The following is a 25,486-nucleotide window of genomic DNA, read 5'->3' as shown; positions in this document are numbered from 1 at the left end:
TATTTTGATAACACAGCGCTGGAGGAACATGTCTGGTAGGACAGTTCTGAAGAAGGGTGAAACGTTAACTCTGGCGTCAACAAAAGAATGACTACCTATTCCCGTACCAAGTAAGCACCTGATGACTTCAAACTGGACCCATATGTGGAAGGACTGAGTGGAAGGAATCCCAGACCCGCAGGGAAAATAGTGACAATTAAGCATGTCAGCTCTTAAATACATGCGGTGAGTGTCATTGCTGCTGCTGCTGCTGCTAAGCCGCTTCAGTTGTGTCCGACTCTGTGCGACCCCATAGACGGCAGCCCACCAGGCTCCGCCATCCCTGGGATTCTCCAGGCAAGAACACTTGAGTGGGTTGCCATTTCCTTCTCCAATGGAAGAAAGTGAAAAGTGAAAGTGAAGTCGCTCAGTCGTGTCCGACCCTTAGCAACCCCATGGACTGCAGCCCACCAGGCTCCTCTGTCCATGGGAGTTTCCAGGCAAGAGTACGGGAGTGGGGTGCCATTGCCTTCTCCGGTGAGTGTCATTATGCCCATTTAATTGACAAGTAAACTGAGACTGAGGAGTGCAAGAATCTCAGTGGTATATCCCGTCTTCCCAGTGGCCCAGCCTTGGATTCAATACTGCTGAGGCAGAAAGAGGGAGACTGACTGCCCTCCACTTTCCAGTACTTGACAACCCTTCCATCATTGCTTTTGCCAGACTTCAACGCCCTGCAACTGACGGCAGACTCTTCAGAATCAAACAGACAGAACGGAAGGCAAAACACAAAAACACCCCCACTGCCACTACCCTCACATATCCATCCAAAGGCCCAGGAAGTGAGCCGGCTGCAGGAGTCCTCATCCGCTTTCAGCCTGGACATGCGGATTGCTGAGAGCACCAGGCAGGACCAGGCCAGTGTCACAGTGCTTCAGTGCCCAAACAGCATTACAGACTCGGCTGAGGACTGTGTAACACTGGGCAAGAGGCTGCCTCAGCTAGAGTCTCAGGAATCTTGCAAACAAAATAGCCAAGATCTAGAGCAGCTCTGAGCTCCCTTGATAAAGAAGCAGGGTGAAAATTTAAACACACATCTTGTCAAGAGCCAACAAAGCCAATCCTTACAAATTAACATCCCGGAAACACTGGTCAATCCGATCATGCAAATCGTGCTCATGCTTAGTTGCTCAGCTCTGTCTGACTCTGTGACCCCACTGACGGTAGCCCGCCAGACTCCTCTGTCCATGGGGTTTTTCTGGCAAGAATACGGGAGAGGGTTGCCATTTCTTTCTCCAGGGGATCTTCCTGACCCAGGAGTTGAACCCGCATCTCCCATCTCCTGCATTGTAGGCAGATTCTTTACTCACTGAGCCATCGGGGAAGCCCAATCATGCAAATAGGGCACAGCAATTGACTGAGTACCATGAAGGAGCCCAAATGCTTTTCAGTTTTTAAGGTGCTCACTGTTTTTCAGCATTACCCTTTATTAAGGCACAGCAATGAGTCAGTATTAACCACATTCAAAAAGAGGTCCCTACTGGAAAAACTACAACAGTGTAAACACAAATTAAGAGGTTTACACTCAATATTATCAGCAAGGAGATCAAACCCATATTCATTGGAAGGACTGATGCTGAAGCTGAAGCTCCAATACTTTGGCCACCTGATGCAAAGAACTGACTCATTAGAAAAGACCCTGACGCTGGGAAAGATTGAAGGCAGGAGGAGAAGGAAACAACAGAGGATGAGATAGTTAGGTGGCATCATCGACTTGATGGACATGAGTTTGAGCAAGCTCCGGGAGTTGGTGATGGACAGGGAAGCCTCGCGTTACAGTCCATGGGGTTGCAAAGAGTCAGACATGACTGAGCAAGTGAACTGAACTGAGTGTGTTATGGTCACGTGGGTTCTCAACAGATGGAGCTGAAAAGCGGCTAGACTTGTAGGTGCTTTTATTTTTAGGAGAAAAATGTGTCCTTATGGAAAGAGGATTTTAAATGTCTGATAAGAAAACGTATGGGATCCCTAGGTGGCACTAGTGGTAAAGAATCTGCTTGCCAATGTAGGAGATACAAGAGACCCAGGTTTGATCCCTGGATCAGGAAGGTCCCCTGGAGTAGGAAATGACAACCTGCTCCAATATACTTGCTTGGAAAATTTCATGGACAAAGAAGCCTGGCGGACTACAGTCCACAGGGCCGCAGAGAGTTGGACACAACTGAGCGACTAAGCAGCAGCAAGAAAATATATGAGTCCCTTTACCACTGCAGACAGTCAACCACAGTACGACTCGAGAGTAACGCAAATTGTTTAACACCTGTTGTAAGTGATCAGCAGACAAGAAATGCCATTTCCACGTTCAACAGTGGCCAACACAGAACATGTTAAACTATCTACAGGAAAGAAGTTAATATGGACACGACTGCAATGCTCATTTTGGAAAAAGCAAGGATCACAGGTTCACTTGAGTCCCCTAAGAGTGCTTAGTTTCCTACACGTGGTATCTTCGGTACAACCTGTTCTTTTCATTACCCATAAATCTCAGACATCTCATGCCGACCCCTTAACTGTGTACCTAGACTCAACTCGAAAGTGGGCTGTGCGAATAAGCAACTGGAGGACAGTCAATCCCCAGAGAAAAGACAAAAATCTCCTCCCACAGTCATGATTGCAATGGAGATGCTAATTTTTTCTGGAAAGGAAAAGTGCTAGATGCTTAAATCAATAAATAAGCCACAGAGGCCCAGGCAAGGTTTTTTTAATGAGCTACAATTCAAGGAGAATTATCATCTCACTGGCTGTTTCTACTTTCTTCCTCCCTAATGGGAAGGACCTCAGCCAAAGCCTGGCTTGAAACTTTACTCATAACAAAATATTGCCTTCTCTGCTGAGGCCTGAGTGGAAGCAGCTTAGAGTGTACCGCCCACTCCCCAGGCGGAAGACCAAATGTTAAAACCATCGCCAGATACAGATATGCAGGCATTTAGTGTGGAGCACGTGGGAATGCTGGAGGGTTTAGATACCATGAAAACTATTTTTCTTGAAGGTTTTCTTTTCGGGGGGGTAGAAGTAGGGATGAGAAGTCTCAGAATATGGAGGGGGAGATAGAGGACGGATAGGAGAGAGAGGACTCGAAATGTTATGCTGCTGCTGCTGAGTCGCTTCAGTTGTGTCTGACTCTGTGCAACCTCATAGACGGCAGCCCACCAGGCTCTCCTGTCCCTGGGATTCTCCAGGCAAGAACACTGGAGTGGGTTGCCATTTCCTTCTCCAATGTTATAAGGAACATCATAGTTTTGTACTTAGCAAAGGAAATGCATTTTTAAAATGGAAACTACGGGAAAGACAGCCGCACATTCCTGGCCAGAAGAGAGGAGTTTATCTTCTGCTATCAACGATTTTATAAGGGCATATATGAACCTCAGGTATGGGGTTTGTATGCATACAGAAAGCTGGGATAGGTTTTAAAAGAAGAATCATGATTGAACTACCTGAGACCTAACAAACCTGCTTCTACATCCTTCAAATGTTATGGACAGAGTTCTGAAAACAAAGTTCAAAATTAAGAACATCACTTTTGAAAAAATCAGCTGGTGCTCTCTCCAGCCAACGACATGCTTCTGAATTTACACTGACTGGAGAGAATGAAAGAGACCCAGAATTCTTCAGTGAATGGACTCATTCACCTGCCGTCTCCACTTGGGTACTCCACTTGGGGCAGACACTGAGGTTGCTGAGCATCAGAAAATAAAGATCCAAGACTACAAGATTTGAGAGCTAGGATCTTCCTGATGAAGGGACAGGACAAACCACTGAACTACGGAAAAGAAACACTCTATTTCTATGTATTTTGACCATACAGTTGGTAAAATACTTAAAAAACCGGCGCATGCAACGGCCTGGCAGCTGTCACAGTTAAGCACAGGGTGGGGTCCCCAGGGAGCAAGGGGTCCCAGGGAGGGAGGGTGGGAGGTGATCTGGCCCTTGTTCTTTCACTTTCAATGAACTGGGACACTGAGGTTAGTGCGAGCTGGTTGAGAGGCTTTATAGATCACATCATGTTCTGCACAAGAGCCTTCACAGTGCTCTGTGATGACAGCCTGGAGGCCCCATGGCTGTCTCACGGCAAAGTCCTAACGAGAGTGAGGTGTTTTTCCTTTTTATAAAAAGTCACTTTCTTTCAATAAAGGCCGAATTCTTGAATTTGCTGGCCTTTTCTTGACAACAGATAAGCAGCTGTCAGGCTGGGCTACCCTGGCTGCCCCTGCTGCATCCACTGTGTTTTAGGACGATGATGCTGGAGGCTGGATTGAGAAGGGCTGGGGGAGCTGAGAGGGAAAGCATGGTACAGGCAGCAGGCAGAGGACACCTCTGTAGGAAGCTGGATGCCTGGAACCAAGAAAGGAACGGAGGATGGGGAAGCAGGGTAGGATTCACCAGCATCAGAGATGTAGTTAAACGCTGAGGCTTGGATAAGATCTCCGAGGGAAAGAACGGGAAGAAAAAGGTGTCTAAGGCATCCCTCAGAACTCATCTTAAATGACAAAGGAAGAGGAAGAAATGACATGACTCTGGCCATGTCTGGTCTTCCTGACCCAGGAGTCAGGGGAGGAGCACTGGGTTGTCTCAAGCAGCCTCAGGGGAAAGGGTGTTGTCAACCAGTTCCAAATGATATCCAATGGCTAAGCAAGCCAAAAGCCATTAGGAACCCTTCAGTGACTTTATTATAGAAGTGGGCATAGGCAACCATGCTTGGGCAAAATCTGCCCTCTGAGTCCAGTGTGTTCCCTCCCTATGGAGATTTCACTGAGCCAGTGAGCAGTGGTGTGCTTGAGGGCTCAGTCATGTCCGACCCTTTGCAACCCCAGGGACTGTAGCCTGCCAGGCTCCTCTGTCCATCTGTCCGTGGGATTTCCCTGGCAAGAACACTGTAGTGGGTTGCCATTTCCTCCTCCAGGGGATCTTCCCGACCCTCGGGTCAAACCCCAAAGGGTTAATAAATAACCTTCCTTTTTCTCAAAAATTCATGTCTTACCTTATCATTTAACATACTTACTGTTCAACATATGAGAAGAGAGTATCAAAGACAGTCAGTTGTGTCCCAAATGATAGAAAAGACAGTTAATCCCTCTTCGAGTTTACTTGATTCTCACATAAATTACGATGGATGGTAAAAGGAAAACGCAACCTCAAATCCAGTAATGGACATACTTTTTGAAGGATTCATCCAGAAAAATTCCCTTTCTCATACCCTAGGAAGAAATAAAACTAAAAAGCCTTATTCCTCAGCCTTACTTTTTAGTTTTATTTCTTCCTAGGTGTGAGAAAGGGAATTTTTCTGGATGAATGTCAAAGTATGTCCATTACTGGATTTGAGGTTGCGTTTTCCTTTTATCATCCATCATAATTTATGTGAGAATCAAGTAAACTCGAAGAGGGATTAACTGTCTTTTCTCTCATCTGGGACACAAAAAAGGCTGAGAAAGAGAGAGTGTGTGCTCACACCTGTGTGTGTGTATTTGTGATGAGAGATAATCTGATATGATAGAGACACAGAAGCATATAGCACAAAAATGTGTAAGAGCTCAAGTTATGGTTCCCAGATCCACAGGAAGTGAGCCTCGCTTCAGAGGCAGAAGAGCCTTGTGATCTATGCTTATTCTGCGTTGTTAATGCGAACTGACAGTGGGTAATTCAGCACTGCATTTCCTGCCACACTTGCGCTTTCTGATTCTGAACCTTGGGATGCACATTAACAGATTCCTGCATGCCACTTCCCTGGAGTAACTCTCTGGCCTCAGCTGCCTCCTCTGAGAAGTGAAGAAACTGCACTTAGAGAGGAACTGAGGTGCAGAGGGAAGAGCCAACGGGGCGGGGGGGCGGGGGGGGGGTGGTTTCAAGACCTGGATTCAAGTTCAGGCTGTGCTCTTGTCATCGATGACCAGGGTCAAGGCACTGCACAAAACACCTTATTTTCAGGGTGTAACGCTAATAAGAAAATACATGAAAAGGCTTTGAAAAATGAAATCTGTACACAAACATAAGGTGTTCTATCATTACAGACTAACTGCGTGCGTGTGTGCTAAGTCGCTTCAGTTATGTCTGACTCTGCAACTCTATGGACTGTGGCCCTTGGGGCTCCTCTGTCCATGGGATTCTCCAGGCAAGAATACTGGAGTGGGTTGCCATGTCCTCCTCCAGGGGATCTTCCCAACCCAGGGAAAGAACCCAAGTCTCTTAAATCTCCTGCACTGGCAGGAGGGTTCTTTACCACTAGGGCCACTTGGCAAGACTCATAGACTATGCAAAGACCTACCCATTGGAGTATTCTAATTCTACACCCTTAGGAAGCATTTATGCTGAAAGAGTGAAAGATGGAGCCAGGCTCTGCTGATGGTGTGGACAGGCAAGCAAGGATGATCCACAGGCAGACAGGAGGTGATGCCACTGGCCTGTTCCCTGCAGAGACACAGCCTGGAGCCCTTGTCCTTTTATGCAACACATGCCTTGAACCATCTGAGACTTTATATGCCCCCTCCGGATCTTATGCCAAGTTTCAATAGATTCTCCCACTGATCCTTTTCTCAACACTGCTAAATATAAATGGCCTAATTTGGGGGCTTTTCAAAAGTTCTATTCACTGTCTTCTCTGGTGTTAATAAGTAACGCAATGATCAGACAGAAGCAAGAGTGAGAAGAAAGGGAGCTGACATCCAAAGGTGTTTTTCAATCCATTAATAGTGAACACAGAAATTCAGGGGCCTACATTATCTAGGTCACTTCATCACACGTTACTCAATAGCCTCAGTATTTACTTGGCACAAGATCTGTGCCACCCTGGGGTCAGTGGTATCTCCTCCACTCACCCATTACACAGGGCTAGAGTCAGGGGAGGGACTCACATCAATAAGGCTGGAGTGTGAATCCATACACCTGACCAGGGTGGCCCCCACCCTCCCCTCTCGAAAGGGTAGACACATCCCTCCTGGAGAGCGAGCCTGCAAGGGTGGTGACAAGCTTAAAGCTCAGGGAAGAAATGGCTTCTTTTTCTTAGGAAGCTATCTGTGGGATTAGTAAGAGTGGGGATAAAAAAATGTTGAACCTAACCCAAGTCAAATGTCTTGGACCTTGGTCCCTCTGATGTTGCCCAGCCCAAGCTGTTGGATACTTTGGGGTTTCACAGATTATCAGACATTAGGAAATTTCTCTGGTGGTCCAGTGGTTAAGACTCTATACTTCCAAAGCAGAGGGCACACAGGTCTGATTGCTGGTTGGGAAATGAAGTTCCCTTATGCTGTGGGGTATTTAAATAAACATTAAACTTGGAAGGTCCTTTTAAAGATTGGGTTTTGGGACTATCTGGAATAAGAGCTGACATGAGATAATGGCTAAAAATTATACTGCCACCGCTAATGATTTAAAATTATATATATATATTTGCTCAGTCTCTCTGCTTCTCTGAGCCTCGGTTTCCTATCTGTGATATGGGAAGAGTGAGAGTCCAGCCTCATAGGACGGCTGCAGAATCAACAAGGTAACTCGAGTGAAGGACAATCCTGGTTCACTGTAACCCCTAACTCAAAATTATTCCATGTCCTTGCTGCCATTACCATATGTTACTGGTTTAAAGTGCTGGAAGAAAAAAAGATCTGTCAACTGAGAATTCTATATCCAGCAAACCTGAACTTCAAAAAAAAAAAAGAGGGGTTAGGGTGATCCAGTGGTTCCAAGTCCACCACAGGGAGCAGGGGTTACATTTCCAGTTGGGGAATTAAGATCCCACATGCCATGCAGCGTAGCCAAAAAAAGAGGGAAAATTTAATACATTTGTATATTAAAAACAGAAGGAGTTCATTGCCTTTAGACCTGCTCTACAAGAGGTGGAAAGACACTAGTTAGTTAACTCCGAGCTGTGTGAGGAAATACAGATTTCCAGAAAAGTCAGTATTCTTGTATTTTTGGTTTGAAACTACAGTTGTAATTTCCTACGTGGTTTAAGACAAATGTATTAAAAGTTGTATTAAAAAAAAAGTATAGAAAAAAGAAAAAGCACTCATGTAAATCGCTAATCTAGTCCAGTTTAAAAGCTAACATTTCCCCACCAATCTTGGGAAAAGAGTATTTTTACAAGCTCTCCTATGTATAATACACATATATTTAGAATTTCCAAATTCACTTTTTAAAGCCTTTTGTAAGGCATGCAATGTACTGAATTCAAAGTGGAAAATGATTCTGATAATTTAACTTTAGCTCAAAAAGCTTGGCCTACTTTGATCCTTCAAGTGTGAAAGACCTATGTCTTTTCCTTTACTGTTAGTGCTAGTTTTGACAATCTCTGTGCTCAGAAGGAGAAACAAGATCCTCTGAGAAAAACAAAGTAAAACGGCTCTCTTCTTTCTGGGTTATTTCTTATGCACACAGCTGGGACTGACCCGATTCATTGCAGCTGGAGGCCGTTTTGCCATCCTCCTCCAGCTGTGTCAAAAGAGGCTTTTCAGCCAGTGGAGCGTATGGGGTGTGTGTGTGTGTGTGTGTGTGTGTGTGTGTGTGTGTGTGGAGGGTGGAGAGCACAGCCCTGAGGTGCCAGCCAGCCTCCCTATCCTGGAGAGAGGAACCACTCTGCCTCACAAATACTCAATACAGAACATTTCCTTCTGGCATCAGGGTGAACTCCTGGGGTGAGAAAGAGGACATCTCTAAATGTAGGCCAATTCTCACGGGGCAGATGGCTGTCCCCTCCTACATCAGGGTGTCATTCCACTCCAGGGTCCTGAGGAGCTGAGTAAAGGGCCTGCATCTGGGTGCAGGAAGGAGGGCAACTCCTTAGCTCAAACCAAAAATTTCACACCCAATGCTTTAGCTTACCAACAGCTGATGCTCTGTAGAGTGTGGCTAATCTGGACCAATGCCCAGACATTCCTCTCCTCCCACCATGTAAATGCAGAATGCATCTCAAAGCCCAAGAGTGATGCTCCAGAACGAAGCAGAAAACTTATTCTTAATTGTCAATGATACACTCAGAAAGGCATAAACTATAGCTTCCAAATACAGAAGTCCACTCTGTTTTGTGTAATGCTCTAAAAAGGCAAATCTCAATCCCTCACATTCTGGGTCCACAAACATTTTATATGTAATCAGTATGCAAAGCGAGGAGATCAAACCCATCCATCTTAAAGGAAATCAACCCTGAATATTCACTGGAATGACTGATGCTGAAACTGAAGTTCCAATACTCTGGCCACCTGATGCGAAGAGCTGATTCACTGAAAAAGACCCTGATGCTGGGAAAGATGGAGGGCAAGAGGAGAAGGGAACAACAGGGGATGAGATGGTTGGATGGCATCACTGATTCAATGGACATGAGTTTGAGCAAACTAGGAGATGTGAAGGGTAGGGAAGCCTGGTGTGCTGCAGTCCATGGGGTTGTAGAGTCAGACACGACTGAGAGACTGAACAACAACAATATTCAAAGACTATCCTTAGATTGTTAGGTTGTTGAACAGAGATGAAATCCATTTCTATTTAACTAACTTGATGTAAAAATCCCTCAAAATCGCAGGAAGGAATACTATTCCTAGAAACAGTGATTGGTAAACCAGGAATTCCCAGGAGACGTGACCTGATGTGAAGTGGCTTCTGAGGGGACACATGCATCAGCGAAGGAAAAGGTCCATAGCCACAGAGTTGAGGACCAGAGGGTGGGCCTGGACTGGCCAAAGCTGGACACACTCTCTCGGGCACACTTTCTCTTAGTTTTGTTTTTGATTTGGTTTCCTCAGCCTCCACGTATTGTTGGGAAACCTCACAGACAGACTGACTCTCTCCTTATACCCAGCCATACATTGGAAACATGTGTGCTAGGCTTCAAATAAGGAACCCAGGTCCTACATTTTATTACCTCCTTACAAGCGATTGACCCACTGGCCTTTCCATTTCCACATCAAGGATCAACTGCACATCTGTATGGTGAAACTTGCCAGTGTCCTTCCTGACTCACCATCTGCCGCAGCCAAGCTATTACTGGGGATGTTAACAGGTGCCAAGTCCTGCGCTAAGCAAACCAACAGCATCACTGAATTCTCACAGCAGCCTCAAGAGGACGGGAGTATTAAGATCCCTGTTCCACACATGAGGAGACAGGCTCAGAGAAGTTAAACAACAACGAAGTCTTGAATCCAGAGCTGTTTGCACCAAAGCCTGTTGTATTGCTTCCCGAGAACACAAATGTCATCCCAAGCGTTCCAAAGACAGTTCCTACTGGTTGCAGCAGTAGCAGCTTCGAGGTCATCCCAAATTTGGAAGGCTATATGTAGTTTCAGAGGTGGTATACAGGGCTCCAGTGTTACAGTCACCACCTTATCCCTAAAACCCTCACCCCTCTGGTTCTTGAAATGCCCCACCAGATGGCCAACAGGGCGTCCTGTCCCACGTCAGGTGCAAACAGGCAGGAAAGAATCACTTTTCAAAGATAATATCGTGTGACCTCACAGCTATACTCCTTTGCTTGTTCTTTTCTCCCTCTGATACTTGTCACTGTTCATAATGAGAAGTTAAATGGGCCATCATCTTAAAATGTACTTACAATGCATTATAATCTTAAAATACATTGTTGATGGCATTAGAAAACAAATACCAATCTACTGTAAAATGTATACTTTCAGTCACCTGCCCCATTCAGGTCTCCCAGCACTAATCTGTGTTTGGATATCCTTTGCACCATTTTCAGTTGCTATCACTATGCTCTGCAGAGGACCCAATGACCCTCTGAAACCAGGCCCAGCAATGGTCTGTGTTTTAGAAATAAAATAAAGGAATGAAGTAAAATAAAAGTCGCTCAGTTGTGTCTGACTCTTTACTACCCCGTGGACTGTAGCCTGCCAGGCTCCTCTGTCCACAGAATCCTCCAGGCCAGAATACTGGAGTGGGTAGCCATTCCCTTTTCCAGGGGATCCTCCCAACCTAGGGATGGAACCCAGGTCTCCCTCATTGCAGGTGGATTCTTTGCTATCTGAGCCACCAGGGGAGTCCAAAATATAGGAATAGTGAAAAGTTAGATGTCAGACAGAAGCATGGAGGTGTACTAGCAGGAGGCGAGTGACAAGTGCAGCACTAGCTGCTAGCACAAAAAAAGGAAAGAAACAGCCGTTATTCCGCGGTGGGAGGGGAGCCTGCTGTGTGTAAGTGGACCGTGTACAGGGGGTCAAACAAAGTTTAAGGACAATTATGGGAAAGCTCAGCAGTGGTCACAGGACTGGAAAACGTCAGTTTTCATTCCAATCCCAAAGAAAGGCAATGCCAAAGAATGTTCAAACTACAATGCAACTGGGCTCATTTCACATGCTAGCAAGGTAACGCTCAAAATCCTTCAAGCTAGGCTTCAGCAGCACATGAACCGAGAACTACTAGATGTAGAAGCTGGATTCAGAAAAGTCAGAGGAAGCTTTGCTGCTGCTGCTGCTAAGTCACTTCAGTCGTGTCCGACTCTGTGAGATCAAACTGCCAACGTCCACTGGATCACAGAAAAAGCAAGACAATGCCAGCAAAACCTCTATTTCTGCTTCACTGACTATGCTAAAGCCTTTGACTGTGTGGATCACAACTAACTGTGGAAAATTCCTCAAAAGATGGGAATACCAGACCACTTACCTGCCTCCTGAGAAACCTATATGCAGGTCAAAAAGCAACGGTTAGAAGCAGACGTGGAACAACGGACTGGTTCAAAACTGTGAACAGAATACATCGAGGCTGTGTATTGTCACCCTGCTTATTTAATGTCTATGCACAGTACATCATGCAAAATGCCCGGCTGGATGAATCACAAGCTGGAATCAAGACAGCCAGGAGAAATAACAATCTCAGATATGCAGATGATACCACCCTAATGGCAGAAAGTGAAGAGGAACTAAAGAGCCTCTTGACGAGAGTGAAAAAGCTAGCTGAGAACTCAGTGTTCAAAAACCTAAGATCATGGCATCCAATCACATCTTCTGCTGCTGCTGCTGCTAAGTCGCTTCAGTCGTGTCCGACTCTGTGCGACCCCAGAGACGGCAGCCCACCAGGCTCCCCCGTCCCTGGGATTCTCCAGGCAAGAACACTGGAGTGGGTTGCCATTTCCTTCTCCAATGCAGGAAAGTGAAAAGTGAAAGTGAAGTTGCTCAGTTGTGCCTGACTCTTAGCGAGCCCATGGACTGCAGCCTACCAGGCTCCTCTGTCCATGGGATTTTCCAGGCAAGAGTACTGGAGTGGGTTGCCATTGCCTTCTCCAATCACATCACTTCATGGCATATAGAAAGGGAAAAAGTGGAAACAGTGGCAGAGTTTATTTTCTTGGCTCCAAAGGCATCACGGACGGTTAACTGCACCCATGAAAATAAAAGACGCTTGCTCCTTAGAATAAAAGCTATGATAAACTTAGAGTATTAAAAAGCAGAGACATTACTTTGTCAACAAAGGTCTGTATAGTTAAAGTTACGATTTTTCCAGTAGTCATATATGGCTATGACAGTTGGACCATAAAGAAGGCTGAGCACCAAAGAATGTGTTGAACTGTGGTGTTGGAGAAGACTCTTGAGAGTCCCTTGGACTGCAAGGAGATAGAACCAGTCCATCCTAAAGGACATCAACCCTTAATATTCATTGGAAGGACTGATGCTGAAGCTGAAGCTCCAATACTTTGGCCACCTGATAAGAAGAAATGACGCACTAGAAAAGACTCTGATGCTGGGAACAATTAAGGGCAAAAGAAGAGGGTGACAGAGGATGAGACAGTTGGATGGCATCACCGACTCAGCGGATATGAGTTTGAGCAAGCTCCGTGATATAGGGAAGCCTGGCTTGCTATAGTACATGGGGTCGCAAAGAGTCAGACAAGACTTACCGACTAAACAAAAACAATGAAAAGCCTGGAATCTTTCTTGCCATATTTTTGGCTCTAAAGTCGAAACAATAAAAGCAATGAAAGTTGCCAGTCTCTAAGATTCACAGTGGTACTGCTATAAGTACCAAGGACTTAAGAAAAAAAAAAAGGGTGTGCAATGTCAGCTTTTAAAGAGAACCTCCATAGATACAGGAAAATCAGAATGTTACCCAATTTCTAGATTCTCAAGAGAGTAAAGCCAATCATGGTTCTCAAAGTTAGAATGAGCTTTATCCAAATAGTAAAGGTGATTTATTTCCATAATAAAAAAGTACTTTGAAAGATATCTTTGTTTTTCCAAAATACAGATACAACTAGCAAAACTATCTGTGACAGCTGTGAAAACACTGAATTGCCAATGAAGGCATTTTTCTCTTTTTCGTCACAGCTGTTCAGTTCAGGGCAAGTTTACTGTCCTCTTCCACTAAGCGTCCCAACCCAAAATTCTGGGCTTTTAAAGTACAAAACACTGTCCCTGCATTTTCTTGAATAGCCTGCCACCATGTGGCGACCACTGAAAAATCACATAGTAATTGCAAGATCATGTTCCCGGACTGTTTTCAAACAAGAAAGAACAAGGTATATCAGATCCACTTGCCATTCAAACATTACAGCTCTCAGTCCAGATGCCTTGGTCCCCAGGACAGGACTACAACTTGCTAGTCTCCATCCTCACATGGCAAAGTGAGGAACATGTATTTTCAGATTTTGGTAATTTATTGTGCTTAATGCACTTTTAATGTAAATTCACTTCCCTTGACATTTGTGGAATTCAGTCAGTTTTTGAAATTAAAAACTTTATGAAACTATTTCAGACAGTAAATTGTAAAAGAATTACAATTCACCTGGACACCCTGCCCATTACCCGGTTTAAGAAAAGGTATGACCAACACAAGCGAAGGTCCCCTAGTGTCTTCTCCATCTACATCCACATGTTTGTCCCATCATGGTTTTCCTGAATTGGTTCAGTTTCTGCTCATTTCCTTATTCTTTTCCTTTATATGTATGCAGCTCTAAAAAGGTATTGACTTTAAATCTTATACAAATGGGGTTAGACGAAACACATCCTTCTGCATTGACTTTAAATCTTATACAAATGGGGTTAGATGAAATACATCCTTCTGCAACTTGCCTTACTCCAGTGAATAATTTTTTAAAATTCTTTATTGATATTTATAGCTCTATGCTTCTTCAAAATTGTCTTGTTTTTGTCCTGATCTCCCATGTAAATTTTAGAATCAATTTGGCAAATTCTACACAATAATATTATGTCAGGATTTTGATTCAAATGTAGAGATTAATTTGGGAGAGAATCAGTATCAATATCCTTAAGAGAGTGAGTCTTCTAATCCATGAAATGGTATCTCTGCTTTTAACTGGGTCTTCTTAATGGCATTTATAAAAATTATACAATTTCTTTCAAAAGGTCAGAAATAACCTTTGTTAAATATATTTCTGCTGCTGCTAAGTCGCTTCAGTCATGTCTGACTCTGTGCGACCCCAGAGACGGCAGCCCACCAGGCTCCCCCGTCCCTGGGATTCTCCAGGCAAGAACACTGGAGTGGGTTGCCATTTCCTTCTCCAGTGCATGAAAGTGAAGAGTGAAAGGGAAGTTGCTCAGTCGTGTCTGACTTGTAGCGACCCCATGGACTGCAGCCCAGCAGGCTCCTCCGTCCATGGGATTTTCCATGCAAGAGTACTGGAGTGGGGTGCCACTGCCTTCTCTAAATATATTCCTAGGTACCTTATATTCTCATTGTTATCATATGTTGTAGTCTTTAAAAATTAATTTTATAACTGTGGGTGGTGGTGTTTAGAAATGCAATTAGCTTTTGCCTGTCGATCTTACATCCAAGAAGCCAGATGAACTCTTAGTAATTCTGATATCTGTGCTTTTTGTGTGTGTGAAGTAATTCTGATATCTTGATAGAGTCTTCTGTACTTTTTACATAAGTTTATTACTCAGGATTGATGACATTTTGTGTTTTCCTTTCCCATCATCATTTTGTTTTTTCATATTACTACATTGTCTGGGAATTCCCGCACAATGCCAGTTAGGAATACTGATAACAGACACCTTTGTCTTTCCTAATTAAAAAGTGTTTCTAGGGAATTCTCTGGTGGTTCAGTTGTTAGGACTTGGTGCTTCCACTGCTGGTTTTGATCTCTGGTCAGAAAACTAAGAACTATTAATAAGACGCTGTGTAGCGCAGTCCCCCCAAAAGGGTTTTCATATTTCACTGTTATATGATATTTTCACTCTGTTTTTATAGACATTTTATTTGATTAAGGAATTTCTTTAAATTCCTAGTCTAAGATGACTTTTTAGAAAAATCTCATAATGAATGCTAGAATTTATCTACTAACTTTTCTACTATCTACGTAGAAAAGATAACTTTTCTACGTTATCTAACGTATCTACTACGGTGAAAGTATAGATTTTAATCTGATAATGTAATGAATTACATTAATACATTTTGATCAATATTAACCCTCTTTACAATCTCATGATAACCTCAACCTGGATTTTATTTTCTATTTTGCTAATGGTAACTTCATCTATGTTCACAGGTGAAATTGGCCTATAATTGTCCATTAGCATCTTGTCACTGTCTGCATTGGGAACTCATGAGTTATAAAATGTTCTGTCTTCTCCTATCTTTTTTGACTGAGGTAGCTCACTTATAAAACTACTGTCTTTTTGTCTGCTTGTCTGATTTTTGTCTGCTAGACTGATTCTGGAAAAGGCAATGGCACCCCACTCCAGTACTCTTGCCTGGAAAATCCCAGGGACGGGGGAGCCTGGTGGGCTGCCATCTATGGGGTTGCACAGAGTTGGACACGACTGAAGCGACTTAGCAGCAGCAGCAGACTGATTCAATGTCTTCAACGTTATATACTATTCAATTTTATGTGAATCCATTTTTACAAGTTTTCAGATTTATCAGCCAAAGTTGCTCATACTCACCTTTTTAAAAAAATAGTTTTTGCTTCTGTGTTTATGTATCCTTGTTCATTCCTAGCATTGCTGGTGTTCTCTTTTCCTCTCGATCATTTTGGCTAGTGATGTGTCTATATTACTAGACTTTTCCAAGAACTGATTTTGGCTTTGCAATAGAAATCTCTGTTCTTTGTTTTCATCCTTTGAGATTTTTCTGCTGTTCTTTCTGTAATCTCTTAACGCTTGGTCTGTGCATTTCCAGTCCTCCTTTTCTAGTATAAGCATTTGAGGATATGTTTCCAACATGAAAGATGCTTACCTTGCCTTGAAGCTGAGGTGTTTTCCACTGGGAGCTCATTGTCATGGACCCTTTTCTCTGGAACAGACATTGTAGGGTGGCTTCCAAAGACCCATGGGCTCCTATTACCAAGATCTTCTTTCCATCTAAGCTGACACCTATCCACCAAATGAAAATTCAGTATTATAATCAAAACATCAATGTTTTTTTCCTATACAGGTTTAATGCAAGGGGGGAAAAGCCTTTAAGGTAGGATTTACTGGGGGGTGTTAAGGAGGGGACAGTGTCTGGGCTCTCAGGAGCGCTGGGCCCACCATTTGTCCAGGGGGCTGGGATTAGGGACGTGTTCAACCCCACAGCTCTCTGGGACAACCTGCTTTTCCGCCACCAAGTTTTCAATTTTCATCCACATTAAACTTAGTAAATCCCCACTTCTGTGGATCTTCCAGCAGCCAGAAAACTTGAACTTCACCTGCTCCGTGTTCTGCACCTTGGTGCAGATGGACATTATGACCTGGCCAATGTGGACTCTGGCCATTGTGCCCTGGCGCTTTCCAAAGGTACGATGCACACCTGTCTGGAGCCTAGACTGCAGACAGCATGCCAGACATGAATGTCCCCTGGAAAGGGCTGTCTTCAAATGGCAACTCACTCCAGTATTCTTGCCTGGAGAATTCTATGGACAGAGGAGCCCAGCAGGCTACAATCCACGGGGTCACGAAGAATCAGACACGACTGAGCGACTGACACTTTCACTTCAAGGTCCCTTAGGGCAACCCATGAGGGCAACAGGCTTCATACACTACCCAGGAGCCTGCTGTTTGCAGCCACTGCACACCAGCACTCCCCAGCGAAAATAGCACCGTCAGCTTAATTGGCTGCAAAAAAATAGCCTTTTAAAACTTGGCCCTCTGGGCACCAGACTTACAATGACTATAAGCTGTAATTTATTCTTTCTGTGCAAATTTTATGGTGGGGTGATGCAGAATCATCATCCTAATTATTCATATGATGGAAAGACACTGTCTATTCGGATTATCTCAGAGATTTGAGGTTAATGACTACTGTCCTAAAGGCGTATCTTGAAAGTTAGTCTTCTAACAAAGCTTTGGTATACATTTTAGAAGTTTTGTTTACTCATTGCACGTTTGGGTATAGGGGAGGGACACTGGTCTCTTTTTTACTCAAGCCAGTGCAAAGAAAAATTAAGTTTATTAAATTTTTATGTATTCAGTTATAAAGTCCTTAAATATAGGAGAGACTCAGTAATAATTTACTTGTTAAATGTGATAACTAAGATATTATTCATTTCTATGTCACTGACATGAAAGGAGAGAAAGATGGAAATTAAATACTGATACGAAAGTGATACTGTTCACTGATAAATCCTAATCCAGGTTTCTATACCCTAAACTATATCTAACAGTCATTTAAACTATATATCTAACAGTCAGTTAAGCCTTAAATATAAATCTTATCTAGGTCTACACACTGACAGATTTGAGGAGTTGAAACTTGAAACGTCTTTCATGGTGGTTATTTTGAGAGTTTCATGAGAGACACTGAGAAAATGTTTAACACGTAATGTGTTAATGTGTTATTTAATGTTTAACAAGGTTAATCATTTACCTTTACCAATTTCTCTTTAAAATTATAATAGTCTTATTAGAAAATCTGCCATAGTCATATGTATCTGACGAGAAACAAAAAAATCTGATACTGAATATCACCTCAGTGTTTCAATAAGAATCTTCCAGAAACAGAAATGTTCAGAACAGCAACATTTCTGAAGGAGCATTATACCTGACTTTTCAAGAAGTTCGATTACAGCTCTGGCCACAGGTGAAATAAAACACTCATGGGCATCTCCTCGGACCAACTTCCCCAGGTTGACATCCGTTAATCTGAATCCAAAAACAAGGGAACAAGTGAGTTCAAACTTGGCCCAAACTCACTCATCTGTAAAGCACATGTATTAATCCCAAATAACAGCCAAGTCAATATTTGATATAATGAAAAGAAGTTAATCTTTTAAAGCTGGTCAAGAAAAAATTAACTATGAAATTCTCTCTGTGCTCATTTGGGCGTCCCTCCCTCCCAGCTCTGCAGTGTGCACCTACCTGACACATTAACCAGAGCTCCTTAAAGACAAGACCGCCTGCTCAACTGAAAAGATAACTTTTTAAAATTCCGACACTAGCCATGCAACTTCTTAAAAGAACAGTGTTCTTTCCCAGCTCTGTAGGGGGTCAGGGTGACTTGGGGTTCATCTGGATGATGGGGCTTCCCGGGTGGCTCAGATGTAAAGGATCTGCCTGCAATGCAGGAGACCTGGGTTCAGTCCTTGGCTCAGGAAGATCCTCTGGAGAAGGGCATGGCAACCCACTCCCGTATTCTTGCCTGGAGAATTCCACGGCCAGAGGAGCCTGGTAGGGGGCTACAGTCCATGGGGTCTCAAAGAGTCAGACACAACTGAACAACTAACACTTTCACTTTCTTCTCACCCTTAGTGAATTTTATGTAAAGCATCAGTGTGTCATTGTGACATGTTATCCTTTCTCCCAACAATGTGTATGATTATCTGACTTCTATCCCTGTGACTATCTGACTTCTATCTATATGACTATATGACCATCTCTGACTTCTAACAGAGGAACAGTTCTCAGAGCTTCCTGAGAATCTGCTTGCTGGGTTATAATCCTTGATTTGGCTCAAATAAAATTCTCTTTTATTCCTTTTTTAACTTGATAGTTCACTGAATTTTTGTTGACAGATAGGATATATTAAATAATTAAATAGAAATTAAAGAGTGGGCAAGAAAAACAAATAAAAATAAAGAGCGGGCAGGAATAGAGGCCATTAGCTTTTTAGAGCGGCCCTTTAGGCAATGCTAATGTGGTCCCTAAGGGTGTTCTGATCTTGCTTGGACAGCATGTCTGCAGCTTGAAGCCATGTAGGGCTTCACTGCACAGCTCCAGGAAGCTCATTTCAGTGGACTACGGAGAAGGGTGGCCCTGGATGTGTGCCGTGGTCCTGAAGCCAAGCCCACTTTACCCTGAGGAATTTACATCTCCATCAATATCAAAGTCCAGAATCAATCCTAGAAATCAGGGAGTGACCTCACAAGATTTGGATTCAAGGTCTGACCCCCACTTGACATCAGTACTCATCTCCTGCAGGAATCAAGGGAAAAAAGGAGGAACCATGTCCTTTCAAGGCCTTGCGTCCTTTCTTGTCAAATCCAGGACAACACAGTCCCTAACTGTTCAGCTTAAACTGATGGTCTCAATACAGGTTAATAACAAAATGAGGATACTTGGCAAAGGTTTCATAGTCCTCTTTTTATGAAAGATTGAAAACTACACCTTGATACCTTGAGGTTCTGGAGGTTTCCTAACTAATTAGAGCTTCTTCTCTCTTTATGGTTTGTCTGCTACAGGATCAGAGATTTTCATGACAACTTTTCTCCCTGTTTGAGTCTGCCCTAAGTCCCAACAGAAGGCCTGGATAATGGCAGAATCTGGATGTGTCAGTGACGTAGTGATTCACTCAATCCAGCCCCTACAAGAATAATGTTATCAATTTGCTTACCACCCTGTAATGCTAAGAATGTTCTTTTAGGTCACAGTACATAAATCTCTTGTTTCCATGTCGGAAAATGAGGTTTTCAACTTTTAGGAAACATCAGGAACTCCCGTATGCGTGGGTAGTATTCCTTGTCCCTTGAAGCTTATATCATGACGTGACACAAATCCAAGACCAATATCAAAGCACCTGCTAGTCAGTTTTTCCCTTCAAACAAAACCCTGCATTATGAACGTAAGGGCTTGCTTTGTTCTTCTCTACTGGCCTGGAACTGAGGGAGAATACTCTATTGCTGGTGAAGCAGGTGTCTGGGCTTTTTCTCTAGTCTGGTAGAACTATCAAGGAAAAGTTATTAGAAGAGGAGAGCTGGCTAAGGACTCTGTAAGTCAGACAGGAACTTCTCAAATGAATATGACTGGTTAATTCCAAAATGGCACACAAACACTACAAAAGGGTAAGTGTATTTTCCCAAACATGCACTTTCTTAAGCAGAATTTAACAGACCCTCCAACTCCTGAAAGAGTTAAAATTATTCCTTTCAAGTCTTAGTTACTGACATAGTTGAAAGAGCAGAGTTTTCAAAAATTCACTGTAAACAAACTAGCAATGAGTTGATTGTTTTCTTTTATATGTTCTTACCCATCCACATCTTTTTCTGGTTTCAAAGCATTGAGGATTTTGTTGCTAAATGAGGTCTCAGCGATCTGAAGGGCAAGGCCATGTACTCTGCTGTCTTCATTAATCTTCAGGATCTCATCTATAATCTAAAAGGAAAACTATAGTCAGTTGTGCAAAAATAAGACCCAACAAAAGGCATATTATATTAAACATGGATTCATAAAAATGCATGTGTTCTAGTTTCTTTTTGTCTTTGTTGAAGACCTGGTGTAAAGCAGAAAGAAGAAATCTATATTCCCTTCTCACCCCGTATAAAATCTTGGCTGAATTTTTGGTGTCTTTAAGTCTTTCTTATCACTATTCTCTACCAGAACAGGACAGAACAAAACCAAAGCTCAGCAATTAATTAAGACATGAGATGCTACAAGTGAGAGCCGTAAAAGACAATTCCCTGTCCACAGTCAGATTTGAGCCCATCTGATGCTCTCTTGCCTACCTGGGAATAAGGCCAGATACAGACCCCACAAATTCCCATTGTTTGTCCATGAGTAATTTAGCTGAACTGCTTGTCCCCACTGATCCATCAGAATAAAACTGCTTGTAAATCGAACGTTAGGTAAGCTTCTTTCCTTCCCTCTGGTTCTTAAACTTTGACCTGTGCTGTGCCGTCCTTAGTCGCTCAGCTATGTCCAACTGTTTGTGACCCCATTGACTGTAGCCTGCTAGGCTCCTCTGTCCATGGAGACTCTTCAGGCAAGAATACTGGAGTGGGTTGCCATGCTCCCCTCCAGGGGATATTCCCAACACAGGGATTGAACCCAGGTCTCCTACACTGTAGACACACCTTTACCATCTGAGCCACCAGGGAAGCCCAAACTTCGACCTAGCCCCAGTCTGACTGTCAGACGGCACTCTCCTCCCTCCACTCATGAGAACAGGCTGGCTTCAGGGTAAAACATTCTCCCATCTACTATCTCATCAAGCCACCCTTTCTTTCATCGCACTGGCTTCTTTCAAGCCTTCTCTCCCTCTCCCTGTAAAAGACAAGGCTTCTGCCTACCTCTGAAAGGTATGTAGAAGTTACGGGCAGAGTACATTTCCTTAACAGGCCCTTTCCCCATCTGGCAGTAATTCTTTCAGATTATATCACTTCTCACTGAGTCTGGATTTATTTTCTCTCTGATGCTGGCTAGAATGTGGACTCTTGAGAGTCCCATGGACTGCAAGGAGATCAAACCAGTCAATCCTAAAGGAAATCAATGCTGTATATTCACTGGAAGGACTGATGCTGAAGCTGAAGCTCCAATACTTGAGCCACCTGATGCAAAGAGCTGACTCACTGGAAAAGACCCTGATGCTGGGAAAGATTGAGGGCAGGAGAAGGGGGGCAATAGACGATGAGATGGTTAGACAGCATCATTGACTCAATGGACATGAATTTGAGCAAGCTCAGGGAGATAGTGAAGGACAGGGAAGCCTGGCGTGCTGCCGTCCATGGGGTCACCAAAAGTCGGACACGACTGAACAACTGAATAGCAACATAACAATAGAATGTGGGTGTGATGTGTAGAGTTGAATGGGCCATCCTGGATATGAGGCAGCACAGCAAGATCCTGGGAACCTGAATATCTAAGGACTTTGTGATGCCACCACACTAGCCAGGGATTCCCTACTTCTGAACTTTCAGTCAGTTCAGTTTAGTTCAGTCGCTCAGTCGTGTCCGACTCTTTGTGACCCCATGAATCACAGCACTGAGCACCGAAGAATTGATGTTTTTGAACTGTGGTGTTGGAGAAGACTCTTGAGAGTCCCTGGGACTGCAAGGAGATCCAACCAGTCCATTCTAAAGGAGATCAGCCCTGGGTGTTCTTTGGAAGGAATGATGCTAAAGCTGAAACTCCAATACTTTGGCCACCTCATGCGAAGAGTTGACTCACTGGAAAAGACCCTGATACCTGGAGGGATTGGGGGCAGGAGGAGAAGGGGATGACAGAGGATGAGATGGCTGGATGGCATCACCGACCCGATGGACGTGAGTTTGAGCACCTACAAAAGACTTCAGTGCTATTCCCGATTATTTAGTTTTCATCACTGCCACAGCCAGTCTGAAGAAAATCTAGCCACAGAAGTGTCAGACACCAGGATGGCCCTGGTTTAGTGTCTGAGGCCCTACTTATGCAGTGCTGCTTATCCCAGGCTTGAGATGACACACAGGAGGGTTGGTATCCCTGCTGCTGGAAACAACCATATCACATACAGTAGCACTGCAAGAACCTACGATGGTTTTTTTATCAGAGGCCCCAAAACACCACTTAAAGATTCACACAAAGTTAGCCTGAAAAAGCATCTGGAAAATGATCCTGTCTTTTATTTTATTGATGAGGCAACTGTGACCTAGAAGAACCAAAGAATGACTCAAGGTCAAACAACTCAGGTCAGGACATCACAAACCAGAACTAGTCCTCCAGACACTGACAATTTCCAGGAGACAATGCTGTTGCAACAGCTAAAGAAACACAACCAAAGTGACCATGTCATAGCTCATGCTGTCAACAGAAACATGTGGTGTGTGATAGTCACTTCAGTCGTGTCCAACCCTTTGTGACCCCATGGGTTGAGGCCCACCAGGCTCCTCTGTCCATGGGATTCTCCAGGCAAGAATACTGGAGTGGGTTGCCAATTTCTTCTTTAGGGGATCTTCCTGGCCCAGGGATTGAACTCATGTCTCTTAAGTCTCCTGTATTGGCAGGCAGGTTCTTTACCACTAGTGCCCACGAGGGGAGGCCTTATTGAGCAGAAACATATGGTAAGGAGATAAAAAACAATGTACTGGGGACTTCCCTTATAGTCCAGTGGCTAAGACTCCAAGCTCCCAATGCAGGGGGTCTGGGTTTGATTCCTGGTCAGGGAACTAGATCCCATGTGCCACAAGTAAGAGTTCATATATCACAACTAAAGATCCCAAATGCTGCAACTATGATCGAAGATCTGACGTGCCACAGCTGAGGCCTGGTGCAGTCAAATAAATAAATATATTTTTTAAAAAAGGTACTACTATATAGCACAGGGTACATTCAATAGCCTGTAATAAACCATAATGGAAAAGAATATGAAAAAGAATATACAAGCGTATATGTATAACTGAATCACTTTGCTATACACCAGAAACTAACAAAACATTGTAAATCAACTCTACTTTAAAGAAAAAAGAAAGAAACATGGTAAGGGAAGGGACAGATCACAGAGCATTTACACTAGTGGGAAAAGTGAATTCTTCCCTCCAAAAGTTCAGCCCTGAGAAAAGGTTTGGTCAGTTCCGCCCACAGCAAGACTTGCTCAGAGGTCTACTAGGGCCGAGGGGGAGGAGCACAAAAGAGTCACGTGTCCTGCTGTCTTACCTCATCTTCCCCACTCTCCGCAGGAAGGCAGATGTGGGTGATGTTCAGACCAGCCTGCAAAGAGTACACAGGGTGAGTGTGTCACTGAGAGGAGATGAATGCACCAGCCAAAAATTAAAATGCATTTTTGAAAATCAACAATCCTTACCTCCTCAGCCAAATTCTGGTTTACTTCTTGCATCAAGTTATCATCACCTGCCTTGGGAGAGGGGAGACAGAAGGAGAATATATTAAAGATCAACATAAAAAGATCTTGAATAGGCACAGAACAATACAAAGACTAATTCTGTGATTATGCATTATCTAACAAAGACAAAGGGAAATGCAAAACAAGAATCTTATTGCTCATAAAAGGGAGCTAATGGCTGGTCTTCATTAACATGGCAATTTCTCAGGCTTTCAAGTTATGTTTCTTTTTAAAATAAGAATCCTCACAGGGCATATATAGCCACAACCAGAACCCAGTTCTAAGTGAGGAATGCCAAACAGGGAGATTTAGGTGACTTGCCCTTCAGTGAAAAGCTATCAAGTAAGCTGAATTCCAGGAGGCTAGGCCCTCGGCTCACTTTTCTTTCCACTCTTCTCACCTGCCTACCTTTTCAGGAACAGACTCCAAAGAATGCAAGTGACTTGAGCACAGCTCTCTGGTCCTCAAATCACAGTGCTGATGAAACAGCTTTTCTGATACATTAAACTCATGCCAAGAACAAGAGTGGCCGCTCAACTGTTGGGCTGTGTTAGCTTACAGGCTTGGCTCAGCTAATCACTTGCCTGCACCTGGCATCACCCAGGTGCGCCAACACAGGTGGCAAATAGTGCCAACCGCAGCTGGCAACGAAGGGTCCGAAGTCAGAAGACAGATGTGGAACTTGAAGTCCTTCTGACATGCCGTGGCTTTTGGCCCTTCAGACTCAAGGCAGGCCTTAGAGACTAAGTAGTAAGATCACCAAATACCATGTCTCAGCAAGCATCTGTCTTCCATGGAACTAAAGAGGCGTGTTTCTCCCCTTTCCCCTCAGATCACATCATAAGAATTTATACTTGGCCACAGTATATCCTGCATAATGCAAGTTATGGGAGCATCTACATCCCGACCTCTGGAAGTTATCCACACCAAAAGGAGACAGAAGCAAACAGAGCGGTACCTGACCTGTAACCCTGAAGCAGCAAAATGACCAGATGAACGGGGGAAACAACAGCATTTCCAGCTGAGGCTTCTCCTTCCTCCCCTAAGCCCCAGTGGGATGTCTGTGACAAGAAATGCAGGTGGTTGTCTGTGTACAATCTAGACTGAAAGATACCAGGACTTCCCTGGTAGTCCAGTGGTTAAGAGTCTGTCTGCCAACGCGGGGGACACAAGTTCAATCCCTGGGCCGAAGATTCCACATGCCGCAGAGCAACTAAGCCCATGTGCCACAACTGCCGATTGAACCCGTGCATCAAGAGCCCGTGCTCCACGACAAGAGAAGCCACTACAGTGAGAGCCCACATACCACAACTAGAGAAAGTCCATGTGTGGAAGCAAAGACCCAAAACAGCCAAAAAAAAAAGACATCATAAAATAGCAAGACAGAACCACATTCTCTGCTTACCTGAATAATAGCAAGAACCGGCTTAAAGGTAGGGGTCTTTTCTTGCAATAAACTCAGAACTTCTTTCGAATTCTGAATGACTTCTCTACATTGGGAAAGAGAAAAAACACAGTCAGATCTAGGTTTGACAAGAAAGGATAGGTACCACACATTTTC

At 43.8% G+C, this 25,486-nt stretch overlaps 1 protein-coding gene and 1 non-coding gene across 2 annotated transcripts in view; both read right to left on the bottom strand.

The window, feature by feature from the left end:
• The window catches only part of MTHFD1L (methylenetetrahydrofolate dehydrogenase (NADP+ dependent) 1 like), a 181,569-nt gene that overhangs the window by 150,556 nt on the left and 5,527 nt on the right, over nucleotides 1–25,486 (bottom strand). The window contains exons 2-7 of the mRNA XM_070376862.1: nucleotides 25,331–25,415; nucleotides 23,887–23,937; nucleotides 23,739–23,792; nucleotides 20,362–20,486; nucleotides 17,941–18,041; nucleotides 16,159–16,295 (exon numbers count right to left, since the gene is read on the bottom strand). Of these exons, the coding sequence (XP_070232963.1) occupies nucleotides 16,159–16,295; nucleotides 17,941–18,041; nucleotides 20,362–20,486; nucleotides 23,739–23,792; nucleotides 23,887–23,937; nucleotides 25,331–25,415 (553 nt within the window). The remainder of the gene's footprint in view (nucleotides 1–16,158; nucleotides 16,296–17,940; nucleotides 18,042–20,361; nucleotides 20,487–23,738; nucleotides 23,793–23,886; nucleotides 23,938–25,330; nucleotides 25,416–25,486) is intronic.
• Nucleotides 16,887–17,021, bottom strand: LOC138989253 (small nucleolar RNA SNORA70). Its single transcript, XR_011465497.1, has one exon. It is a non-coding gene; the product is annotated as a small nucleolar RNA SNORA70 (small nucleolar RNA).

Source organism: Bos mutus, chromosome 9, assembly GCF_027580195.1.
Source record: "Bos mutus isolate GX-2022 chromosome 9, NWIPB_WYAK_1.1, whole genome shotgun sequence".
In the NCBI taxonomy this organism is placed as follows: domain Eukaryota; kingdom Metazoa; phylum Chordata; class Mammalia; order Artiodactyla; family Bovidae; genus Bos; species Bos mutus.
This window is presented reverse-complemented; position numbering and strand designations above follow the sequence as displayed.